General features: G+C 44.7%; 1 protein-coding gene across 1 annotated transcript in view; it reads right to left on the reverse strand.

Annotated features, from left to right (window-relative positions):
- Positions 1-25122, reverse strand: part of LOC127567013 (unconventional myosin-Ib-like) — a 45457-nt gene that overhangs the window by 2784 nt on the left and 17551 nt on the right. Inside the window, exons 9-24 of the mRNA XM_052009626.1 lie at positions 20350-20497; positions 19913-20031; positions 18809-18895; positions 17756-17821; positions 15919-16023; positions 15545-15607; positions 14747-14947; positions 12755-12981; positions 11874-12074; positions 9592-9685; positions 9009-9158; positions 6865-6933; positions 5685-5771; positions 4503-4577; positions 2949-3083; positions 1188-1294 (exon numbers count right to left, since the gene is read on the reverse strand). Of these exons, the coding sequence (XP_051865586.1) occupies positions 1188-1294; positions 2949-3083; positions 4503-4577; positions 5685-5771; positions 6865-6933; positions 9009-9158; positions 9592-9685; positions 11874-12074; positions 12755-12981; positions 14747-14947; positions 15545-15607; positions 15919-16023; positions 17756-17821; positions 18809-18895; positions 19913-20031; positions 20350-20497 (1934 nt within the window). The remainder of the gene's footprint in view (positions 1-1187; positions 1295-2948; positions 3084-4502; positions 4578-5684; positions 5772-6864; positions 6934-9008; positions 9159-9591; positions 9686-11873; positions 12075-12754; positions 12982-14746; positions 14948-15544; positions 15608-15918; positions 16024-17755; positions 17822-18808; positions 18896-19912; positions 20032-20349; positions 20498-25122) is intronic.

Raw genomic sequence — 25122 nt, forward strand, 5'->3', positions numbered from 1 at the left:
AGGCCATTCAGCCCATCAGATCCTTTCCCCTCATTTCCCTGTACCCCTGCAACTTGTTCTCCTGTGCTCATCAACTCTGCCTCTTTTGCCACTCACGTACACTAGGGGTAAATTACAGCAGCCAGTTAATCTACCAGTACATCTTTGGGATGAGGGAGGAAACCAGAGCACCCGGGAGAAACTCACAGGGTGAATGTGCAAACTCCACACAGATGGCGCTGGAGGTCGTGACTAAACCTGGGAGGCAGTGGCCCCACCCACTGCATCACTGCCGCCCTTTCAGCGATCTGTTAGCTTTCCTAATTACTTGCAATATGGGCCTGTGTGAACCATGCACCGGGGCACTCAGATCCCTCTGCTTCTCAGAATTCTGCACTTTCTCACCATTTACATAATATGCATCTTTTTGTTTTATTTTGAAGGTCAAAATGGACTGTTTTATGTTTTACCACATTATAGTCCATTTGCTGGATCTTTACTCACTCACGTGTATATCCCGCCGCAGCCTCATGCCCTCTCCTTTTTGACCTACCTTTAGTACCTTCATCGAAATCATTTATATAAATTGTAAAATCTTGAGGCCCCAGTCCTGATCCCTACAAGTTGCCAACCAAAGACCCATTTATACCCACCATTTCCTGTTAGCCAATCTCCCACACATGCTAACATGCCACCTTCTACACCATGAGCTTTTATGCAGTAACCCTTTGATGGGGTGTCTTCTGGAAATCCAAGTTTGGTCCATCCACCACTTTCCCTTTATCCACAGGATATGTTAACTCTTCAAAGAACTCCAAGTTGGTCAAATGTGATTTCTCTTTCCTCAAATCATGTTGACCTTACCTTACCTTGAATTTTTCAAAGTGCCCTGATATAATGGCTTTAATAAGAGCTTCTAACAGTTTAACATGCAAATTGGGAAAATGCCTTCAGCATCCTGTTTTCTGTCTCCCTCCCTCCCTGGTGGCTTGGCAAAGTATATACACCAGCCGAAAAGAGTTAAATTTGCTAGCCTGTCCAGTTAGGCTGATCTGCTTATCCCATGAGGAACCAGAAAAGATGTTTATGTCACATCGTGGGGCACAAGTACCTCATGAAGCATTGGCAAAAAACCCAGCTCTTCAGCTGTCTCTGAGCCTCCAGAGGGAGCAGCAGTGAAACCCAAGATGCTGGAGAAGTTCAGTTACCTGGAGGCATAAGAGGCTTTCTTATCCTTCAAAAGTTCACTGGCATACTGCTTTTCTTCCAATTCTGCTTTCCTCTGGCTCGAGATTCCTTGCCTGTATTTCTTGCACTGCAGTTGTAAAATGGGAAACAATTGTGAGATGCAGCACTATAACCAAGTACAGTCCCCACCTTTGGGAGTGCTCAAGCTTAAGGGGCAGTCTCTTGCACCTGTGAGTCAGATGCATTTTTGTCAATTTCAAAGTACTCAATTATAGCTTTTTAAATGCTCCCTTTATTTTGGACAGTGATTTCCAAGAACTTTGGTACTCTGCTTTGCAGACTGGATTTAGCATTCTTCCTACAGCAAAAACATTACCAAGGCTGTATGTAATGACATCCCAAGTCCTGACTCAAATGCAGATGACTTGAGTAATTCCCATGTCAATCACCACTTGGAGTCCACATTGCTACAAGTGACTGAGATAGATTTAGTGCACATATTATGCATCCTCCATTGACTGCAGTTTTTCTGAAGAAATAATCCAGTTCTACTCAGAAGACACTGTTGTGGTTTTGGTTGTAAGTTACATTTGCAGTAGTTCAAAAGAGCTGGGTGGTCTCTCTTCTCTCTAACAGACTTTTGCCTTCTGAAGGGTGTTCATAGAAGGGGAGTAAATGCCCAAGATACACACCATCAGTGGATAAAATTTGGAGCTGGAACTCTGACAGACCCCCCTCTTCTGCTGCAGAGGGAAACAGAGTCAAAAGTAGCACCCCTACTATTGCTGGGGATGAAATCAAACTCAACACAGGCTGAGGATTAAACCTGGGATCTCACTGGTCTATGCACCTCTCTACTATGTTCAAATCAGACATGCCGGTTAGCAAATGATGACATAACCCAGGCACTGCCTGTTTTAAAGAGCTCAAGAGATACAAGGATAGGGCAGGAAAATGATCGCACTTAAAGGCATGGCAAACTCTTGATCCTATTTCTCAGACTGTTACATAAATAAGAGTTGCAAATTTTGCACATCTTCACTTACTTTAATAACCACCTGCAATTTGCCAGTGCCACTGAAGCTGATAGACTGGTCAGAATTTACAAAAGTGCCATCGACAGGTGGCAACTTGCAACAGATTCTGGGAGATTTTTCTTATAACGTTCATTAGAAACAGCAACTCTGAAAGATAGTGATTCCAAAAAGAATGCCACTGGATGTAATAGCACAGGGTCAGGACAAGCAGCCATTACTTATTGGTTGAATAACAACAACTTCCATTTCTACAACATCTTCAACAACACTACAAGGTCCCAAGGCATTTCACAGGAGCATTAACCGGCAACAATTGACACCAAGCCACGTAAGGAAATAGGAAGGCAGGTGACCAAAAGCTCAGGCTGAGAGGACCATTTTAAGGAGCATCTTAAAGGGTCCAGACAGCTGAAGGCACAGCTGCCAGTGGAGGAGCAATGGGAATCCCGGGATAATTAAGAGGCCAGAATGGAGGAGTGCAATGATCTTGGAAAGTTAAGTGGTTGGAGGAAGTTATAGGGATGTAGGGCTGGAGGGTGTTACAGAGATAGGGAGGGGTGTAAGGGCCAGAGGGCATTGCAGAGATGGGGCTGGAGGGGTTGCAGAAATACGAACTGCGTTTAGTTGGGTAATTACAAATTCCATACCAGTGTTACAGTGTATTTGTTACTGTAAATGGAGTGTAGAAAATGAATCCAAGGACAAGGTGCACACAAGCACACTGACATTAAATTGCTTCCTGACCTTCCAGAGGTGAAAGATCCTCTTCAATTCCTCATCAGTTTCACTCAAGAAGTGAAAGCGCAACACTGGCCAGCTCCTGTCTCGTGGAGACATTGAAGGTAGGTTGTTTCTCAGACCAAGGAAGTACCTCTGTGTCTTTTGGAATGAAAGAAAAGAAAGTTGTTGCACAGTTTTGTTTTTTTAGAAACCTCATCTGTTATACACAGTAGGTTATTAGGTGTATTTCTGGATATATTTAACAAACATTGTCATTCTTTCCCCCCCTACATTATACATCCAGCATTATGCATCATAACCCTGCAGTTTGATCATGTTGATAGTCTAATGAGGATATCTGGAGTATTAGGTGTGCTAATTAGCCATGCAGGGTAGGATGCATGAAATCATAGAACAGTACAGCACGATACAGGCCCTTCGGCCCACCATGTTGTGCCGACCTTTAAACCTCGCCTAAGACTATCTAACCCCCTCCTCCCACATATCCCTCTATTTTAAATTCCTCCATATACTAATCTAGCAATCTCTTGAATGTGACCAATGTACCTGCCTCCACCACTGCCCCAGGCAGCACATTCCATGCCCTAACCACTCTCTGGGTAAAAAACCTCCCTCTGATATCTCCTTTGAACTTCCCACCCGTTACTTTAAAGCCATGCCCTCTTGTATTGAGCATTGGTGCCCTGGGAGAGAGGCGCTGGCTGTCTACTCTATCTATTCCTCTTAATATTTTGTACACCTCTATCATGTCTCCTCTCATCCTCCTCTTCTCCAAAGAGTAAAGCCCCAGCTCCCTTAGTCTCTCCTCATAATGCATCCTCTCCAAACCAGGCAGCATCCTGGTAAATCTCCTCTGCACCCTCTCCAACGCTTCCACATCCTTCCTATAATGAGGTGACCAGAACTGGACACAGTACTCTTAAGTGTGGTCTAACCAGAGTTTTGTCGAGCTGCATCATTACCTCGCGGCTCTTAAACTCGATCCCACGACTTATGAAAGCTAACATCCCATAAGCTTTCTTAACTACCCTATCCACCTGTGAGGCAACTCTCAGGGATCTGTGGAATGCTGATACCATTCTGTCCAGGAGCATGCTTCTTGTTGATCCAGAGCCATGGAGACATCTATCACCCAGATTATCTCACAGCTAGATGACCAACTCAAAATAGCAGGATTCCCACCTGGGGCAAAGGGAAAATAAGCCACTGAATTGGGAAAATGTGGGTTTAAGTTACTGCTGGCCACAGTGTAACACTCCCACTGCTTGGTAGATACGCATCGCATTGTCTGACGTCACTGGACAATTTCATTCACAAAGGTCACAGACCTGTGAAGTGTACAAATGTCAGTGGTCCAGCAGAATTACAGCCTCCGAGGTTGGAGATCAGTGTGATGGTCGGACAAAATAACTTCTGAAATATACTTTCATAAAAGGTATCCCTGGGAATGCTCAACGCTAGCATTAGGTGCAAACAAACCCCAAATGTTTGTGCGTTTAAACACACAAAGTCAACAACCATTAAATATAATGCAGGCAGTTCACTGGGTTAACTTACAACTGAAGAGATTATGAATCTCCGGACAATCTTCGAAGCATTATTTCTGAAGTATTTCCTGTGTCTTTTCCGCACCTAAGGTCGCAAGCAAAGGATATTAGTGTTGGGGATGCAGTGGATGGTTGAAGTTGAAGAAAGTTCAAAGATAGAGTAAATTTACATTAGTCTGTTTTAGCTGCTAATATTCAATGTCACCAGTCACAAGTGATCACACCTAACAGCTGCACTGGCCCCGCTTTCATACTCCAGAACGGGACGAGGAGAAGATGACTGATAAGTAATCCTTCTCAACTCTATCCTCTAACCTCTCCCTATGTAGGCAATTTTGCAGATGACATTAAGTTGGAGGGAGAGTTGGTCGTGTGGGTGAAACCAGAAAGTTGCAGAGACTTGGAGCAAATGAGCAAAATTCTGGCAATAGAATTGGAAATCCAAAAAAAAACCTGCAGATGTTGGAATTCTGAAATAAAAACAGAAAAAGCTGGAAACGCTCAGCAGATCAGGCAGCATCTGCGGAACGAGAAACAGTTCATGTTTCAAGTTAAAGGGTCTTTGACCTGACATGTTAACTCTGTTTCTCTTTCGACAAGTGCTGCCTGACCTGCTGGGTGTTTTCAGTATTTTCTGTTCTGGCAGAGTAACGATTCCATAAATGGAGTTCAGTATCAGGAAGTGTGACATCATCCGCTCTGGATTTAAGAACAACAAATTAGAACGTTTTAACTGTAAGAAGATAGCAAGTGTGAAAATGCAAAGGAATTTAGTGTTCATGCACACAAATCACTATAAGCAAATGGGCAGGTCCAAAATGCAATCAAAAAGGCTAATGGAATACCAGCCCCAGGACACTCCCCTGCTCAATGGGACCTTTTACATCAACTTGAGAGGACAGGTCCTGGCCTGATAACGTCTGTGGCTCTGACTATGTATCACCCCTTTAGGTGTGCATGTTGTGTTCACGTCTCTGGAGTGCCACCACTGGTGAAAGTGTGAGACACAAGCATGGTGGAAGGTCACTGTTTGTACTAACAGTTCAGAATGATGTTAAAAGTGCACTACGTAACATTGGGGAATACGGTTGTGATTCATCATCTTAGCACAATGAAAGCAGAACAAGCAATGTTGATTTCCCTGGAGACTACATTTCGAATGGCAATGAAGACTTGCTCTTTGCTTTGTTACCTGGTAACCTCGCCAGCCAGCTGCAATGATGGTGACTGCTGCGGCATAACGTTTCTCCTGCTTCAGCTGTCTCTGGAGTTTGCGAACCTGGGAATGAAGAAATGCAAGCTTGCCCAATGTCAAGAGTTAGGAACAAAATAAAACAATTTCTAAATACATTGCAGCTTTAACAATGGTAGAACAGCCCAAGGTGCTTTACACCACAGGAGTGTAAATCAGAGCAAATTTTGATGCCAAGATACAAGTGGAAATTTTAGGGCAGACAACTGATAGTTTAGCTATAGAGGTAGGTTTAAGGAGCATCTTAAAGGCAGAAAAGTTCAGGGAGGAAAGGTGCGGCCACCAACGTTGGAGTGTGGAGATCTCAGTGGGGGGGGGGGGGGGGGTCAACGAGAAGCCAGAACTGCATGAATGTAGAGATGTTGGAGAAGGAATGGGAGGGAGTCAAGGCCACGGAAGGATTTGAACAGAAGGATGGGGATTATTGAGGTCTTCTGTGGGGTAGCCATGTATTAGCATTTTTTAAAATAATCTCACTTCCATTCAGTTATTAAAGCACTTTAGAAGAAATGGAATTTACAGCATTAGGGAGGAGTCTTGAAAGGAAAAGGAGGACAAAATGATAACTGACTGTTGTAAACTGTTTCAGATGACGAACTGTTCTTACAGGTCATGCTGTTACAGAGCCCCCTTTTCAACAGATTAGTTTTCCATTCACTCAGTGGTAAATGTTAATATCTATGCAAACACAACCCTTTAATCCAAATCAGTTTCCAGTCAGCTGCCACTCAGTACACCTGTTACATTGATGATATGATTTGATTCTCAGTCAGTGGAAGCCCCTCAGAAGCTTTGAAGGATCAATTACATCATTGTGTTTAAACTGCCTGAGCATGCTCCCCAAAGTAGCTTGGATGGTGAGCCCACTGAACAATTAGACTCAATCACCTGGTTTGATCTCTGATTATTATCAGCAATGGGAGTGGGATTGCTGAAGCTGAGGTCCTTAAAATTGTGCAGAGATGGAGTTAAAACAAAATGTGATAACCTTTTCATTAACCAGAGAGCAATGCTGACAAATAACAAATACAAGGGTCAGATGCACTAAGTATCTGCGCCAGTGGCATAACCATATCTTGTCCTAGTTTTGATGAGCATCAGATCCTTCAGAGCAACTCACCTTCCAGCCCCTGGTATAGGCTTGAAGCAAGATGGCAGCTTTCTTCGTATTTTTATATTTCTTTTGTTGCTGTGCAAGGATAAGAAAGATGCAGCGTCAAAAAACAAATGAATACTCATTAAAAACCCAAAAGCTATGTTTGTTTTCAGTAATTTTGCTTTCTTTTTCTCCCCTACTCTGTCTCTCACTGGAGCACAGTTCACGAGTCCCACTAATCCCACTAATCCACCCCTATGGTCAAATGGCTGTTCTTTATGTTTGAGCCTCAATCGAAGGCTGGTAACCATAGAACCATACAGCACAAAACAGGCCCTTCGGCCCACCATGTTGTGCCGTCCATCAGACCACCCTCACACTACCTAACCCCTTCCTCCCGTATATCCCTCTATCTCACATTCCTCCATGTGCCTATCCAACAAACTCTTGAACCTGTCCAATGTACCTGCCTCCACCACCACCCCAGGCAGTGCATTCCATGCACCAACCACTCTCTGGGTGAAAAACCTCCCCCTGACATCTCCCCTGAACCTCCCACCCATAACCTTAAAGCCATGCCCTCTCGTCTTGAGCATTGGTGCCCTGGGAAGGAGGCGCTGACTGTCTACTCTATCTATTCCTCTCAATATTTTATATACCTCTATCCTGTCTCCTCTCATCCTCCTCCTTTCCAGTGAATAAAGCCCCAGCACCTTAAGCCTCTCCTCATATTCAATACTCTCCAATCCAGGCAGCATCCTGGTAAATCTCCTCTGCACCCTCTCCAACGCCTCCACATCCTTCCTATAATGAGGCGACCAGAACTGAACACAGTACTCTAAGTGTGGCCTAACTAGAGTTTTGTAAAGCTGCATCATTACCTCGCAGCTCTTAAACTCAATCCCGTGACTTATGAAAGCCAACATCCCATTGGCCTTCTTAACTGCTCTTTCCACCTGTGAGGCAACTTTCAATGAACTGTGAATATGAACCCCCAGATCCCTCTGCTCCTCCACACTGCCAAGTACCTTGCCATTCACCCAGTACTCTGCCCTGGAGTTTGTCCTTCCAAAGTGTACCACCTCACACTTCTCCGGATTGAACTCCATCTACCACTTGTCAGCCCAGCTCTGCATCCTATCAATATCCCTCTGTAAGCTCCGACAGCCCTCCACACTATCCACAACACCGCCTATCTTAGTGTCGTCCGCAAACTTACTAACCCAGCCCTCCACCCCCTCATCTAAGTCATCTATAAATATCACAAAAAGTAGAGGTCCCAGAACCGATCCCTGCGGGACACCACTAGTCACTGCTTTCCAATCTGAGGGCACTCCTTCCACCACATAACCGGTATATTTTGTGCTGAGAAGGTGCTGCTGAGCCTTCAACTTCAGTCAGAGTAGTACAACTGACAGGCCACTTCAGGGAGCGAACCCTTGACTGTTCCTGGGTCTGGAGTCACGTCTTGGCCCAGACTGGGTAAGGGTGGCCTCCAGGCCTTCAGGGTCAATTTGCACACAAGCTCCCATTAACAGCAATGTACTAATGACCAGAGGATGTTTTTAGTGATATCGATTGAGGGATAAATATTGTCCCCAGCATGACAAGGAAAACTTTCTTTGCTCTTCTTTGAAATGGTGGCTGTGTGACCTCCCACGTCCACCTGAGGGGGGAGACGGAGCCTCAGTTTAAGATCTCCTCCACTTCACCAAAGCGTTAGCCTGGGGAAGGGACATCAGCGAGCCAGCTGGGTCTTTAAACAATATCCAGCATCTTTTACTGATACCACTATTCTAATCCAGGTTTATAAAATGAATTTCAATTATCTAAAGGGAAAAATGAACCCTGCCATTGCTTCCTCGGTGGAGGATTGTTACTAAGCCATACTGGGGAAGAGTGGGAACTTTACTCTTCAAGCAACTGAAAGAGCTTGAAAATAAAATAGAAAAAGAAATCCCAGTTGCTGACCGATCTCTGATAACAACCTCACTTTATTAGCAAATCCAAAATTCACACCCAGCCCCCAAAATTTAAAAAAAATGGGAACACGGTCACTTTGCTATTGTTGGTGGTTCACGTTTGGCTCAGAAACAAAACCTTCAGGCTTTCCACGTGAATGCTGGAATATTTCTCAAATCCCAGTGCCGAGGAAGACCCGGGCTTACGTAATATCTCCTGAACCAGGCAGCGACGATTATCTGACTTTTTTTCATCCGGAGGAAGTGGGTTCGGCATTTCCAGCCACGGTAAGTCTTCTGAATCAAGGTAGCCAGGAATGCCATCTGAATGCGCCGTTGCTCTTCCATGTCAAAGAGCTGCGTGGAAAGGAAGAAATAAGTGGGAGGAGGTTTGGGAGAGGGAAGGGAATCACCGGCAAGTGGCAACCTTTCACTTATCTCATCATACATTCATCAGAAGTCAAAGCGATAGGGGCTGTTTGTGTTGTTTCTCTACGAAGGCAAAGCAGCAAATGTCAGGCATCAGATACAACTTTTGTCTTTACTTCATTTTCCTCCCTTCCCCAATACATATGGGGCTTTGCTGTACATCATGTAAAGGTAATTCCAGAAAATGTCCAGATATTTCCCCAATAAAATGCCTGGAAGACTATAATCAGTGCGCCAAAGTCTTTTCAAGGAGGAATTCCAGGACTCTTCCCCCCAAGTCAACACACCAGCATCTCTTTTCCAAATACTTTAGGTGGGGTAATAAATGCCTTAGTGCCACGCAGTTCAGTCTAATACTCACCGTCCGTGGATTTCTGATAAAGATCTTCGTCCGCCCAAAAGCATATTCCTCTGGGGGTATATTTAATTCAATCAAAAGGGTCTTTATGCCATCTCTTAAAGAAGAACAGAAATTAAGGAATAAATATCCCTTCTTATTCGGTTTGTGCTACGTGTGGCAAAATGTTTCGTAACGGGATTTGGAGGGTCACCTATCTGGTCAGCAAGACAAAATTTATCGGAATCATTAGATAAAATATTTTGGTATGATTTCCCAGAGTTTCTACAGCCAGTGAATTATGGATGTGTACTGTTTATAACTTACAATTGAATATACAGTATAGTGCTTTGTGATCCACAATGTCTGAGTTAAGTTATGGCCCAGCTCTAGAAACAGCACCCCCCCCCACCCCTGGTGAAACCACGGATCGTCATCAGAGGGAAAAACAAGTAAAACTGCAGATGCTGGAATCTGAAACAGGAACAGAAATGCTGGAAGGACCCAGCAAGTCAAGCAGCATCTGTGGAAAGAAAATCCAGTCAACATTTTGTTACTGTCACCACAGCATAATTCCGTGGGCTCGGACTGCTGCCTGCTGGTGGTGTGGGTGAGGTGACCAGACAACTCAGCTGTGCAGGGTATCCGTCAAGATCAACGTTACCCTCCACAAACTGCTTCATCAACGACCTTCCTTCCATCAGAAGGTCAGAAGTGGGCATGTTCACTGGTGATTGCACAGTGTTCAATTCCATCTGCAGCTCCTCAGTAAGTGAAGCAGCCCACGCCCGCATGCAGTAAGACCCGATCAACATTCAGGCTGGGCTGGTAAGTGGCAAGTAACATTCATGCAACAAAAGTGCAAGACAATGGCCGTCTCCAACAAGAGTCTGCCCACCTCCCCTCGACATTACCATCACAGAGTCATCCACCGTTAAATCTGGAGGTCACCACTGACCCGCCACATAAATAAAGACAGGTCAGAGGCTGGATATCCTGCAGCAAGTGACTCACCTCCTGACAGCCTAAGGCAATCACACTCTCCATTTGCCTGGGTGAGTGCAGGAGTACGTGCTGAGGGATGCAATGAAACTGGGTACAGCCAACGCAAGGGCTCGGTGGGGAAGGACTACAGTTTAGGGTTCTTCTGCCACTGGAGAGGGAGGGGCAGGGTCAGGCAAGAAAGCCCCTTAAATATTGTAAATATGGGATTGGGGTAGCACCTCAGGGAGTCACACGAGTGGCATCGGTGCTGTGGTTTTTATATAAAAAGGTAACACTAATGATTGACCCGTACACGAATGTAAGGGTTTGCACTGTTTTATTGTTGTATGTAGTTGGTTTTTTTAAAATGATGAATTGTTTATTTTGGAATAAAAGGAGTGCAGCTTGAGAAGCTCCACACCATCTAGGACGAAGCAGCTCACTCGATTGATTCCCCATCCGCCACCCTAAACACATCATCCCTCCGCCACCGGCGCACAGTGGCAGCAGCGTGCACCATTTACAAAACGCACTGCAGTTTGTTCGCCCAGCACCTCCCAAACGTGCAACCTCAACCACCGAGGACAAAGGGCGGTAGGCACAGGGGAAACACCCACCACCTCCAGCTCCCACACTATTCTGATTTGGAACTGTATTGCCATTCCTACATCGTTACCAGGTCTAAATCCTGGAACTCCCTCCCCAACAGCACAGTGGGAGCACCTTTATCAGAAGGACTGCAGTGGTTCAAGAAGGCAGCTCACCCCCACCTTCTCTGGGGCAATTAAGGATGGGCAATAAATGCTGGCCTTGCCAATGACCCCCAGATTCTGTTAAATGAATAAAATATAAACAAATTAAATTAGCAGTAAATGTCACTGGACAACAAATCAACAGGAGAGTCAAGTTCAATGTTAGCGTCTATATTACCCCTGATAGCGAGAACTAACCAACTGAACACAAGCCAACATCAGACTGAGGACCTGTGTGGCTCAGAATCACTCTGGGTGCTGCATTGTACGAGGATGTTGGTGCAGCTAAGTGAGCCTCCTATGTTAAAACACATACATTCAATTTGGAATGAGCTGCCAGAAACAGTGGTCAAGGCAGGCACATCAGCAACGTTTAAAAGCCACCTAGCTAAGTACATGGATAGGAGAGGTTTAGAGGGCTATGGGCCAAACACAGGCAGATGGGACGAGCTCACTGGGCACCACAGTCGGCATGGACCGGTTGGGCTGAAGGGCCTGTTTCCGTGCTGTATGACTCTATCCAAGGTCCACAGACGCAGTGGCCCCTGAAAAATGGTGACACATGCTTACCGGTCGTTCCCCTTCCAGTTTGGCCACGTCTGTTTACAGAGCATCTTGTAACGTTCCAGGCAGGGCTTGTAGTGGTGGCGGTAGGCGTATCCTGCCCGCCGCACTCGCACGTTCTCCAACAGCCCCAGGTACTTGATCTGCATTTGCACCAGGGCGTCCTCAAATTTTACTGGTGACTTTGTGTCATTGGGCTTGATGCATCTGTGGAAGAGTCAGCCCAGGTCAGAGTTAAACAGTTCAAGAGAGAAACACTGTGATTATACACAGAGACACGGCAGCCCAACAGGAATTGGGAGGTTGTCAAGGAGGGCTGTTGTCGGTCACTAGTCCACCTAAAGGAACCAATGCTGAAGCTAGGCTGGGTGTACAAAGCTGCCATCATTATCCATTCAGGACTATCCCATATCATCACAGTTGGCTATGAAATGTCATGTGAAGTGGTGCTTGTAATTGTATCAAACCACTGCAGCAGTTTAAGAAAACAACCTATGGACACTTTCTCAAGGCAACTGGGGAATGGGTAAGAAATATTGCTCTTGGCACCAATGCCCACTTCCCGAGAAGGAACAATCATGAAACATACACTGGTGGTCCTGAGCAGATGGCGTTGCCACTGTCATTTGTTTCTCAGGGGGTGAGAGCTGCCAGCTATTCTGTGGGGTTGGGGAATGTGGGCTGTGGCAGACAGAATGCCAGTATTTTACAGCCACATGGGGGATCAAAATAGATCTGCCAGTTAGGAGGTGCATTGATTGCAAGAGGCTCACGTCTGCAAAAAAAAATCTCCTCTGAAACAATACTGCCATTTCCCTGATATCGGTAATTGCACCTGAACAGCCCTGAGCAATCCCTGGAAAAAGTGAAATGTGGGAAAATCCTACCTGATGTAATTGGGGTTTTTAGCCAGGAGGTTCTTCATTAGGACACTCACAGAGGCCTTGAACTGAAAGCCTGCTGTTGGTGGCCTCTTCAACAATGTCATCTTTGGGTCCCCTTCAGAAAAGAACGACTTGATTAGCTTGTTCTTGGCCTGCCACATGGCCTTGGATAGGTCCCGGTACAGCAGGTCATTGTTCTTGTCTATGAACTCTGAAACATTGTACGTTACCTGGAATAGCAAGAAAAGATAGTGAGTGTCACTTTTCTACCAGTCCCCTGTTGCTCACCCATTGCTGGGCCAGGATTCTCAGCTGCCAATCGTTATCTAGAACGTCACCCGAGTATTGACAATGCGGAGGAGGTTGGAAATTAAAGGTGTGTGGTTGCTTAAAAAAAAGGGAGCAGTATTTAGGCAGATTTTGTTCTAGTTCCAGGGTATCGAGGCCAGATGTGGAGGTTGTGTTGGCATCCTGACTGGGATCAGCTTACCCACCAAACACTGGGGACTGAATCTGGGAATGCACTGCTCTGTACTCCTCGCTGTTATAGAGAATTGTGTATTAATCCATTATAGCAAGGGGGCAGCTTGCGCCGTGAAGATCATCGCTGAAGGTTTGACACCAACTCTTCTGGTCAGTTACCAGGACAGCTGGTCCGATGATATACCTACATCTTTGGCACAGAGTGGTAGCATGTCGGTCTAAGTGCACAAAGTACCAACCATACCAAGTACTTGATCTTAGCACGGTGATACCACTGCTTGATGCCAAGTTGAGACCAGACATTTTCCTGGCTCAGAGGATAACTGTCTTGCCTCGAAGTGAGACGGTTCTGGGTTTGTCCAACTTCAGAGATGCAAGCATATAATCAAGACTGACTTCAGTGGAGTATTGAGGGAGATGCACATTGTTGGAGGAGCAGTGCTGAGGGAGAGCTGCATAGGCCTGACCATCCACCACCCCACCCCCAAAGCCCCTCTGATCCTTTCAACCCCCTGACCCAGTAATCCCCAAGGCCCTCAACATAAAATCCAAATCTACACCCCACATGGCTACTCACACGATCCCCTGACGAGGATTCCCCCTCCACAGCCATTTCCCTAACCCCACCACCACTCTCTGAACCTGGCCTCAGTCGCAGCTACCACGTTTTCAAATACCAACCCCTGCACTACTGAAGTGCCATAAAGCTTACCTAACACACCCATTTGTGCCCCCTGGCATTTCTAGACCTACAAACCACTACAACTGACAAAATTACTTGAAAATTGAGAAGATTTTCTGATTGCAAGACAGAGATGGGAATATGTTGCTCCCCACTGACAGGCCCATTGAGTGTTGGCCATGACAATGAGTCATGGCTTGAAAATGTAATGGACAACGCGATTTAGTGTCATAGAGTAATACAGCAGGGAAACAGGCCCTTCGGCCCAACTCATCCATGCTAACCATGGTGCTCACCAACCTAGTCCCATATCCCTCTAAACCCCTCCTTATCCATGTACTTATCCAAATGTCTTTTAATATACAATAAAAGACATAATATAATAAACTATAGGGTCGTACAGCACAGAAGCAGACTCTTTGGCCCATCACGTCTGCACTGACCATCAAGCACCCAACCACTAACTCTTGCCTCCCCATCAAGCCCCTCCTGCACGCCACTCCTGATTTTCCATCTACACATACAGGCAATTTACAGTGGCCAATTAACCTACCAATCAGCACACCTTTGGGACGTGGGAGAAAACCAGAGCACCGGGGGGTGGGGGAAACCCACACAGCCACAAGGAGAGCGTGAAAACTCCACACAGACAGCGCCGGAGGTCAGGATCGAAACCTTGGCTCTGGATCTGTGAGGCAGCGGCAGTAGCCGCTGGGCCACCCTTAGTAATACCAGTACTGAGAAAAACAGCTATCAAAATGGGGAACTTACCGTGGAAGTAACAGGAATAGAACCCACTGTGGAGGTATCACAAGAAGCAAAGTGCTCACCTTTCCTGCATAGTGCTGCACACGAAAACAGTTGGCAGGCAGTGTTACATCGGTGATGAACTTGGAGCTCTGGGTCGCTTTGCTCTCAAAATGCTGATGGCCAGAAAAGATCTGGTTTAACTTCTGGAGGAATGTCATTTCAGTGACATTACCAGGCCGGAGACATTCTTCATCCAACATCGCCAAGATGCCTTTTTGATTCTGTACAATGACAATCAACACTGCAGGTCAGATGAACGGCCATCTTCTCCCAGCTCCTCCTTTTGCACCAGATTTTCTAATCACTACTCTCCTCCAGGCACCGACTCACAGTTGGCTACTGTTGCACAGTCACTAGACGCTCTTGATACCTTAACAAGTGGGGCCATTGGTTGCTGACAGGAACCTGGCTGATGTTCCTCTCCCTGTGCAGCAACACTGAGACCACCTCATTCAGCAAGGGTACAACAGCTGTTCCTGGGAGCTGGCTGATTTACACATTTCAGTGCTACACTGGGAGGTTTTTTTATATAATATATTTATCAACATTTATTAATTGATTGGTATTGCTATTCATTCATTAAAATATTTTAAGAGTAATACGTACATACAGCTGCACGTGAATACCATTACATATTTGCACAAATGCTTCCACACATGCACTCCCATACACACGCGCACACACACACATCAATGTCGTCGAGCATAACCCTGCACAAAGCTGTTCACACACCACGTTTTCACACAGTCTCTTGTCTCTCACGCGCACACAGAAGTAACAACTGCATAAACTAAAAGTATAAAGAAGCAAAAAGGTACATTTTCGATCAGGTCACAGATAATGGCGTTGTCAAAATATTTGATCTGTGTCCACTCGATCCCCTAAAAAAACAGAAGAAGAAGAATATTCAGCACAGGGCACAATTAGTTGAAGCTTGTGATACACTAAAGGCCAGACTCAGGGGCACAGGCATGACTTCAATGATGCAGAGATTAAATTGACCAGAAGAAACAAGTTTGTCTGCCTAACACAGGGACACCAAGACCAATTGTGGAACTCATCCCATTGAACCTGAATGTGTGATATATTCCATACTGGGTAGTGCATTTAGCTATGGAATCATCAGGAGAGTTTGTGAATTTTATTACGTCAGATTTATCCAAATGTATGAAAAGATCGAGGGACAGCTTACCTCTCGTATATACTCTTCCTGTTCCTCTTTCAGAGTGATTTCAATGAAGAGCTGCTGCAGCTTCTCATTGCAGTAGTTTATAACAAGCTGCTCAAAACTATTGTCCTACGAGTAGAAATTCATATGATTCATGTGAGCCTTGTACACTTTCAAACATATCAAAAAGACTTGAGTTTGTATAGCACCTTTCAGACAGTCCTAACACACTTTACAGCCACTGAATTAGTCACTGGGAAGCGTGTCAGTTAATTTGTGCACAGCAAACTCCCACAAACAGCAGTGTGATAATGACCAGGCCATCGGTTTTAGTGATATATATATAATGGTCCCGGGAATACCTCCACCTTCCTTCTGTCCTTCGGAAAGGGCAGTAGAGACCTGAGTTTAACGTTTCATTCAGAAGACAGTACTGTTCAGCCCAGATTTTGTGCTTGGTTCCCTGGAGAGGGACTTGAACTCACAGCTTTCAGACTGTGAGGTGAGAGAATTACCAAGCTCACAGGTAAGGAAAGCACCAAAGAGAGCCTGAGCCATTCCCTGGAAACCCAGGGGTGTGAGTAAAAATATATTTTAAAAAAAAATCACTCTCAAGTCCTTAACCATTGACACAGGAGCATTGCCACAAGCTCCCCTCTGCTGCTCTCAGCTGGGAGGAGGCCTAAAGAGAGGTCTAATTGTGGGTCAAAAATAAAGATAGACAGCAAAAGCGGACAATGCAAACTAACAGTAATTGAGCATCACTCCATGCAGAGCTAAAAACTCAAGAAACATGGAGGAGGTTTTCAGAAATTCCTTTTTTTTCTTTAGGGATAGAAATGAAATCTCCAAAATATATTCACATTGGACTAACTCAAATGGGGGAGAAAAACATTTCATTTTTCAAATTGTCCCTCCAGGAGGTGTTAACTTTTGCTGGGAATCCTCAGCTTTCAGTAACTTGCCCAAGTCATTGCTGTCAACATGTGACCTGTCAGCGAGCCTTGGGCAGGTTATTTGACTGTGTAGCTGCAGAAGCTTTGACAGAGAAACCCAGTTACAATTTCCAACACATTCATGGAGTGGCACTACCAGCTAACTTATCCTCTCCCTGGCTGAGGAACAGCTCAAAGTTCCCTGCTGCTCCCACCGCCGTCTAGCTGCAACGTGTTAATGTGGGACAGCTGTGCAAATTGGGCTACAGGGAGCCTTGTTTTTACAGAATATTGGTTCAATCAAAACGTCTCCCTGACTGGACAAGAGTTACAACAAAGTATTCCAGAAACGGGCTATTCTGCTCGACAGCCGCCTCCTCCCGTTCCTTTCTATCTCCCTACACTCACTGCACCTTTCTTCCTCCCTCCAGCTTCCCTTAAACCCAACTCTGATGTTTGCTTTGACAGCCCACTGTGGGAATGAGTTCCACATTCCTACCACTCTCCAGGGAAAGTAATTTCTTCCAGATTTGTTAGGGACTGCCTTTATATTTATTGTCTCTATTTTGGATTCCCCACAATTGGAAACACCTTCCGCAACATCTGCACTAAAACCCTGGCAGAATTTTAATGTCCTTCAACAGGCCATTCCTCAGCTTTTCCTTCCGAGAGTAAAATGACCCCAACCTGTTCAGGGCATCACAGTGTGACACAGTACATGTATTCAGTGTAGCTCATGGATACCATCTGGGACCTGTTGGGCCAAATGGCCCAACGACATGTTGTAAAATCTACGTTACTCCTTGCTCTATTTGCAGCTATTGGTCTCCTATCCTAGTTCCCACAAGTGGCATTGTAATCATGCAAGGCTTCCCTGTCCTCAGTGTGGGAGGGTGTTTATAGAAATAACTGGAATGCAAACTTACCTCAAAAATCTCAAATCCATAAATATCCAGCACTCCCATCACCTTCTTCTGTACTTTGCCTTTAACCTTGAACAAAAGTAATTAGCGTTGATCTGCTTTGCCATAAACTTGTTTGAGAGACATCCTGAGGCTCTTCTATCCTATTCAAGTGCCCAAATCCTAGACTTCTGCCATCCTCTCCCGAAGATACTGCCTTGTGCTAGAACGAGGTTCCACAGGCATCAACACCATTCCCATACCTAGTTAAAAACGTGTGATGCCAGACAATGAAATGACAGCCTGTTTGACTGCGAGGGGCATCACAGCCAAACTGATCCTGTCCTTAATTGACATCAGTGTACAAGCACACTTTCCAGTTTGGAGTTAGGGTGGGAGGAGGTTGGTTGCACTGAAAATCATTCAGGGGTGATCGACTTTTCGAGCCCATGTTGCTGAGGACAATTGTGTCTACGTAGTCAGGTGATCAAACCCAGGAGCCTCAGGTTCACAAGATCACAAGACAAAGGAGCAGTAGGCCATTCGGTGCTCCGTCACTTCACCATGAGCTAAACTATTCTCCCATCTAGCTCCAATTCCCAGCCTTTTCCCCATATCCCTTGATACCTTGACTAATTAGATGCCTATCAATCTCCTCCTTAAACACCCCCAATGATCAGGCCTCCACAGCTGTACGTGGCAATGAATTCCATAAATCCACGACCCTCTGGCTAAAGAAATTTCTCCTCAGCTCTTTTCTAAGTGGGTACCCTCTAATTCTAAGACTGTGCCCAGTATTGCTCAGTAACAGACTGGGCAGTGCGTATACTCTCTGAACCAATTGGAGTCTGTAATACCCAATTTATTTCCTTCATTAATTCTAATAGCTCCTGATATCTGGATTAATTTGACTTCATTTTCCCAGCTGTGGTCCATCTATTCTCTCCATAATACGCCAGCAGCTTCAGGTGACTCTGAGGTTTCAACTCCATTGAATCCAACGGTACAGTAACAATGACACTTGCAATATTTGATTCCCAATGTGATTCCTGCAGAATCTCCACTGTGCTGGGTTACCTGTATGCTCTCATTGATTCGGTTCACCAACCAGTTAAACAAGCGGTCATAGAGGTTTTTTGCCAAAGCATCACGTGCATAGAAACCCTGTGTAAAGAAATGACACCTTCATGTTTACATTGCTGTGAGTTATTCCTCCACCCTACCATCAGGGACTGAGAAGCAACTTGGTAACTGTAGATGTGTCAAAACAAAACAATCCCTGTAGATATCTATATGCACGCAGTTGGGTGGGGGCAAGTTGGGGGAGAAACACAAGCTAGGTTGGAGAGACACGTGCTTAGAACCATAGAACAATACAGCACAATACAGGCCCTTTGGCCCACCATGTTGTGCCGCCCTTCAAACCACACCTAAGACTATCTAACCACATATCCCTCTATCTTAAATTCCTCCATATGCTTATCTAACAATCTCTTGAACTTGTCCAATGTATCAGCCTCCACCACCGCCCCAGGCAGCGCATTCCATGCCCCAACCACTCTCTGGGTGAAAAACCTCCTTCTGACATCTCCCTTGAACTTCCCACCCATTACCTTAAAGCCATGCCCTCTTGTATTGAGCATTGGTGCCCTGGGAAAGAGGCGCTGGCTGTCCACGCTATCTATTCCTCTCAATGTCTTATACACCTCTACCATGTCTCCCCTCATCCTCCTTCTCTCCAATGAGAACAACCCTAGCTCCTTTAGTCTCTCCTCATACTTCAACCCTTGGTTTTGAATACAATGCAGAGGGGTGGGGTGAACGTCTAACGGATCCAGCCCGAAGTTGTTTCCGACCAGTTCACCCTTGCAGCAATATCCATTACTCTGTACAACCCACACCCAGCTACTGTATCTATTACTTTGTAGAACACACATCCAGGTATCAGGTACTCTCCACAACTTACATCCAGGTATCAGATATTCCATGTACGAATTCACTCTCAAGTATTTATTACTCTGTACAACTCATTCCCAGTTATGACTACATACAACTCACTCCTGGGTAAAAAGATACTCTCTACAAATTACTCTCAGGTATCAGTTGCTCACTGGACATCTTACTCCCATATATCCATTCCTTAGTCACAACTCGACATCCATTTTAAATGCAACACTTTACCTGAGCAGCAGTTAGTGTCATCTTCACTTTCTCACTTCTGGCTTGCACAGTGCGAGAGCAGAGTGCTTGTTCCAAAATAGTCTCATCTAGGCCAATCAAAGCGCAGACTTCTCTCAGTACTGGAGATGAAAACAGAAATACACAGTTCACATGCTGGCGTTTGAACTCCCAATGCTGCACTGTACTCCCTCAAAGATTGATTCATCCTTCCTGAACCACAGTGCCCAGAACTGAACGTAGTGCTCCAAACGCAGTCTGACCAGAACTCTGCACAGCTACAGTATAATTTCCAACCCCTCTTATCCAGACCATTTAAGATAAAGACCCACAATCTAGTATCCTTTTTTCTTTAAATTGTCATCTGGCTTTTTGACCAATGTTTGTAAATGGGATTTGAATCTCTCTGCCCCTTCACAGTTCATTTAGAAAATACTTACCTTTGACATCATCAATGTAGCAGTGATCCGTCCCACCTGACTGAGATTCTGCCTTCAGTGCGACGTTGCCAAGTTTAAGTATGACAGCAACAGTGTCCCAGATAGAGTCCATTTCAGATTTGTTGAATCCAATGACATTCATTGCTGTCTGTAATATAACCAATGCAGTAACTGTGGATGAACCCTTCTCTTTAATGTTTGTAAGTTTAGAGTATGGTATTGGCACGGAGATAACATTACACAACTTGTAAGCCCAAGACATGGACTAACAATGCAGAAGGTCAAGTTCAATCCCACCACGGCAAATGTGGAATATAAATTAAGTCAATAGACTGGAATTTAAAAAAAAACTAGTCCAAGTTAGAAACCCAATCTGGTTCACTCAAGCTATCCTTGCTTGGTCCGGCCTATATTCAACTCCGAACCTGGCTGACTCCTCGAAATGGCCTACCAACCACAGCGGCCTATCAACCAGGGTCTTCAAACGGAGACGTTAACTCAGTTTCTCTTCCCTCAGATGTGACCTGACCAGCTGAGTAATTCCAGCATTTTCTGTTCTTTTATTTTAGATTTCCAACATCTACAGTTCTGTTTTTGATTTTTACCAATCACTCAGCAGTACCATGTCCAACCTAGGCACTAAATGTGGACACTGCAAAGTCACTCCCAGCTCAGGCGACTTTGCAAGCCCTCCTCACAAATACCCTAGTAACTAAACTGGGAGAGCTGGCAAGGGCACAGAATGAACTCTGGATGGAGGCCATCATCAAGAGTGGCTTGGTGGCACGAGCTGGCTGAGTCCTGAAGGACCAGCCTGCCAGATTTGGTCTGCATCAGGTAGTGAATGAACAAACACAAAGGATAAATCCATTTGACCTTGTCCTCATCAATCTACTGTGGCGGATGCATTGAAAGTGACCCTTGAACAGTCCTTGCAAAGGTCAAGTTATCTAAAATGAGAGGTAATAGGTTTAGGGTAAGGAATAAGAAAGTTAGAAGGGATCGGAGGAAGAAATTGTTCACCAAAAGGGGCGTTGGAATCTGGAACAAACTGCCTGAGGTGATGGTGGAGGCAGAGACACAACATTTAAGTAGTATCTAGACAAGCACTTACATCACCAAGGGATAGAAGGCTATGGACGAAGTGCTGCACAACATCCCAGTGCACTGAAGCTGCACCTCCAGCCAAGCTGTTGTGGTACAGTTACAACCCTGACCTTCTCCAACAATGTGAAAGATGTCCCAAGTATATCTTGTTCACAAAAAGCAGAACAAATCCAGTTTGGCTAATAACTGCCCAATCAGTTCATTCTCGATCATCAGCAAAATGATGGAAGGTGCTGCAACAATGCTATAATGCAGCACTTACTCACCAATCACCTGATCATCAACGTCCAGTTTGGATTTCACCAGGACTGCTTGGCTCCAGACATCAAGCATGGACCAAAGAGCTGAACTCCAGAGGTGATGCAAGCGTGACTACTCTTGACATTGAGGCAACATTTGACCTGGGCACAATACAACACTTTTCGCAACAACACAGCTAAAAAAAAAGGGATTTAACGAGCAGCTGCGTCTGTAATAATGGTACAAAATTTGACTCTGGTGGTTGCTAAGAAGACCTGATCAGATTCCAAATGCTACTGGGGGAGTGAAAATCTTCCCAGATCCAGAGAAAAATCCAGCAACATGTTTCAAGAGGTGATTGATAAACTCAGATTTAAGACACTGATATTTTTATCATGTTTTTTTATTATCCAAAACATGTACATTCACACATATACGGTATATGACAAAAGTTGAAGATTTGTGTGTACATTCACATATATTATGAAGCTATTGTACAAGTTGGATTTACATTCACAAATATACAAAGAATTGCAATCAAACTGTGCCTTTTGTGTCCTTGGAATAGCTGGATGTGCTTCATAGCCAGTTATGTCTTTTTTATCTGCATTTGCTGTTATTTAAGCCAAATACAGCAGCTAATTTGCGCAGAGCAAGCTTCCACAAATAGCAATGTGACAACGATCAGATAACCTGTTTTTGCAATGTCCGGGGAGAATTTCCCTTTGCTTTTCTTCTGATAGTGGGTGCGGATCATTTATACCTACCTGAGGGGGCAGACAGGACCTTGGTTTGCAAACTTACTTAAAAAAGAAATGGCACTGAAATTTGAGCCCACAATATTCTAACTCAGATGAGAGACGAATCAAGGCTAACACCCGATTATTGAACTACTATAAATTTAAACACTTGTATATATATTTTATGAAGCTCCTGTGCATTTAGTTTGCCTGATGTTTGTGAGTACAGTACACTGAAGCATCAAAGTTTTCAGCACGACCATGCTTGGGTTGGATCCAAGCTGATTCAGGTTTGCCCTTGGTCTCCATAGAATCATTACGGTACTGGAGAGGACAAGCACAAGGAAACAAGAGCAGGACTAGGCCACTTGGCCCCTCAAGTCTATACCACCATTCAATATGATGGCTGGTCTTTGTTGCCCTCAATTCCTCTCCCGTGCTAGTTCCTTGTAATCTTCAATCTTTCAATTTATCTACCTCCACCTTAAGTACATCCAGTGATCTGGCCTCCACCACCCTCAGGGGCAGAGAATTCCAGAGACTCCCCATCCTCTGAGAGAGGAAATTTCTACACACCTCAGTTTTAAATGACCAGTCCAATATTTTGAAAATACATGTCCTTGTTCATAACTCTCCCACCAGTGGAAACATCTCCACATCTACCCTTGAAGGCTCACTAGGAACTCACTGCCTGAAAAGTTTTGCCTCATATCACCCCAAGCTCTTTTGCCAACCATCTTGACTTTTCCCCCTCTGGTTCTTGATCCTTCCACCAAAAGGAACAGTATCTCTTTGCACCGCCCCCCACTCTGTCTAGACCCTTTATGATCTTGTACATCTCTATCAAATCACCTCTCATCTCTACTGTAAGGGGATCAACCCCAGATTCTCCACATTACTGAAGTCTCTTACCCTGGACCGTTCCACTAAATCTTTACTGCACCCTCTCCAAGGTCCTTGCATCCTTCCTAAAGTGTGGTGAGCAGAATTGAAAACAATTTTCCAATTGCACCCGGTATTTTTAAACAAATTCCACGTAATTTCCCTATCGTTGTGCTCTGCCACTGTTTAAAGTTGAGTATCCTGTACACTTTTCTGAATCTTTCCTGCCATTTTCAAAAATTGTGCACATAAACCTCCAAGAGAGGTCTCTTGTTCCTCATCCCATTTGGAATTGTACCATTTATTTTATATTGACTCTCCTTGTCCTTCCTACCCAAATGTATCACCCATATAGTGCTTTGCATTAAACTGCATCTGCCATGTGTAAGCCCATTCCACCAGACCAAATATATCCTCTTGAAACCTTTCACAATTTTCTTCACTGTGTACCACCCTGCCCAAGTTTTGAATCATCTGCAAATTTTAAAATGGTTCCCTGTACATACAAGTCTGAGTTATTAATATGCATCAAGAAAAGCAGTGGTATTGGTACCAATCCTTGGGGAACAGCAATGCATACCTTCCTCCACACTAAAGCACAACCATTCACAAAGCCTTTGACTCCGGTCTCAGAGCACATTTCATATCCATGCTGCCACTACCTTGTTTATTCCAAGTGCTTCAACTCTGGTGACAATCTTATTATATGGCACTTTATCAAATGCCTTTCAAAAATCCATATAATCACACTGCCCTCGTCAACTAAACTGACTTCATTGATCCACTCTTATCAAAATGACTATTAGTTTTGTCCCCGATCGTTTCAAACAGATTGTCCGCTATCAGCATTAAACTGACTGGCTTTTAGTTGCTGGGTTTATTTTTACAGGTTTTTTGACCAAAGGTGCAAATATTTGGAACCTTCCTGTCCTCTGGCATCAGCTCATTATTTGAGGACTGGAAGGTTATGGTAATATTGCACCAAGTTTCTACAGATGTACAGTGGAGAGCATTCTGACTGGTTGCATCACCGCCTGGTACAGAGGCTCCAATGCCCAGGATTGCAAGAGGCCACAGAGGATTGTAGACTCAGCCAACTCCATCATGGGCACAACCCTCCCCACCATCGAGGACATCTTCAAGAGACGGCGCCTCAAGAAGGTGGCATCCATCACTAAGGACCCTCACCACTCGGGACATACCCTCTTCTCATTACTACCATCGGGGAGGAGGTACAGAAGCCTGAAGACCCACACTCGATATTTCAGGAACAGCTTCTTCCCCCCCCACCATTGGATTTCTGAACGGTCCGTGAACCCATAAACACTACCTCATTATTCCTCTTTTGCACTATTTATTTTTGTAACTTATAGTAATTTTTATGTCTTGCACTGTACTGCTGCCACAAAACAACAAATTTCATGACATATGTGAATGATAACAAACCTGATTCTGATAGTGACTGTTACTTCCCTCAGCATACATCGCATCTAGACCAGGTGATTTGTCTACCCTAAGTTCAGCCAAGCTTTCAACTTCCTCCGCTTTATCAAATATTTAGCCCATCTCAATTAGCTCCCATCTTACTACGATTTTGGCTGCATCATCTGCCTTGGTAAAGACAGATAGAAAATAGAAAAATCCAATGAAGAATTGGTTGTCAGTGTCCAAGGCCAGGGAACACATCAACCACCCTGCCCACTCAATGTCACTGCAACAAGCAAGTAACAATAACTTGAGAAAAGTATGTGTACATATAAGGAGGGGTGGGGGTGTAAGCCTTGCATTTTAACTTTAGCAAAGA

Source organism: Pristis pectinata, chromosome X (genome assembly GCF_009764475.1).
Source record: "Pristis pectinata isolate sPriPec2 chromosome X, sPriPec2.1.pri, whole genome shotgun sequence".
Classification (NCBI taxonomy): Eukaryota; Metazoa; Chordata; class Chondrichthyes; order Rhinopristiformes; family Pristidae; genus Pristis; species Pristis pectinata.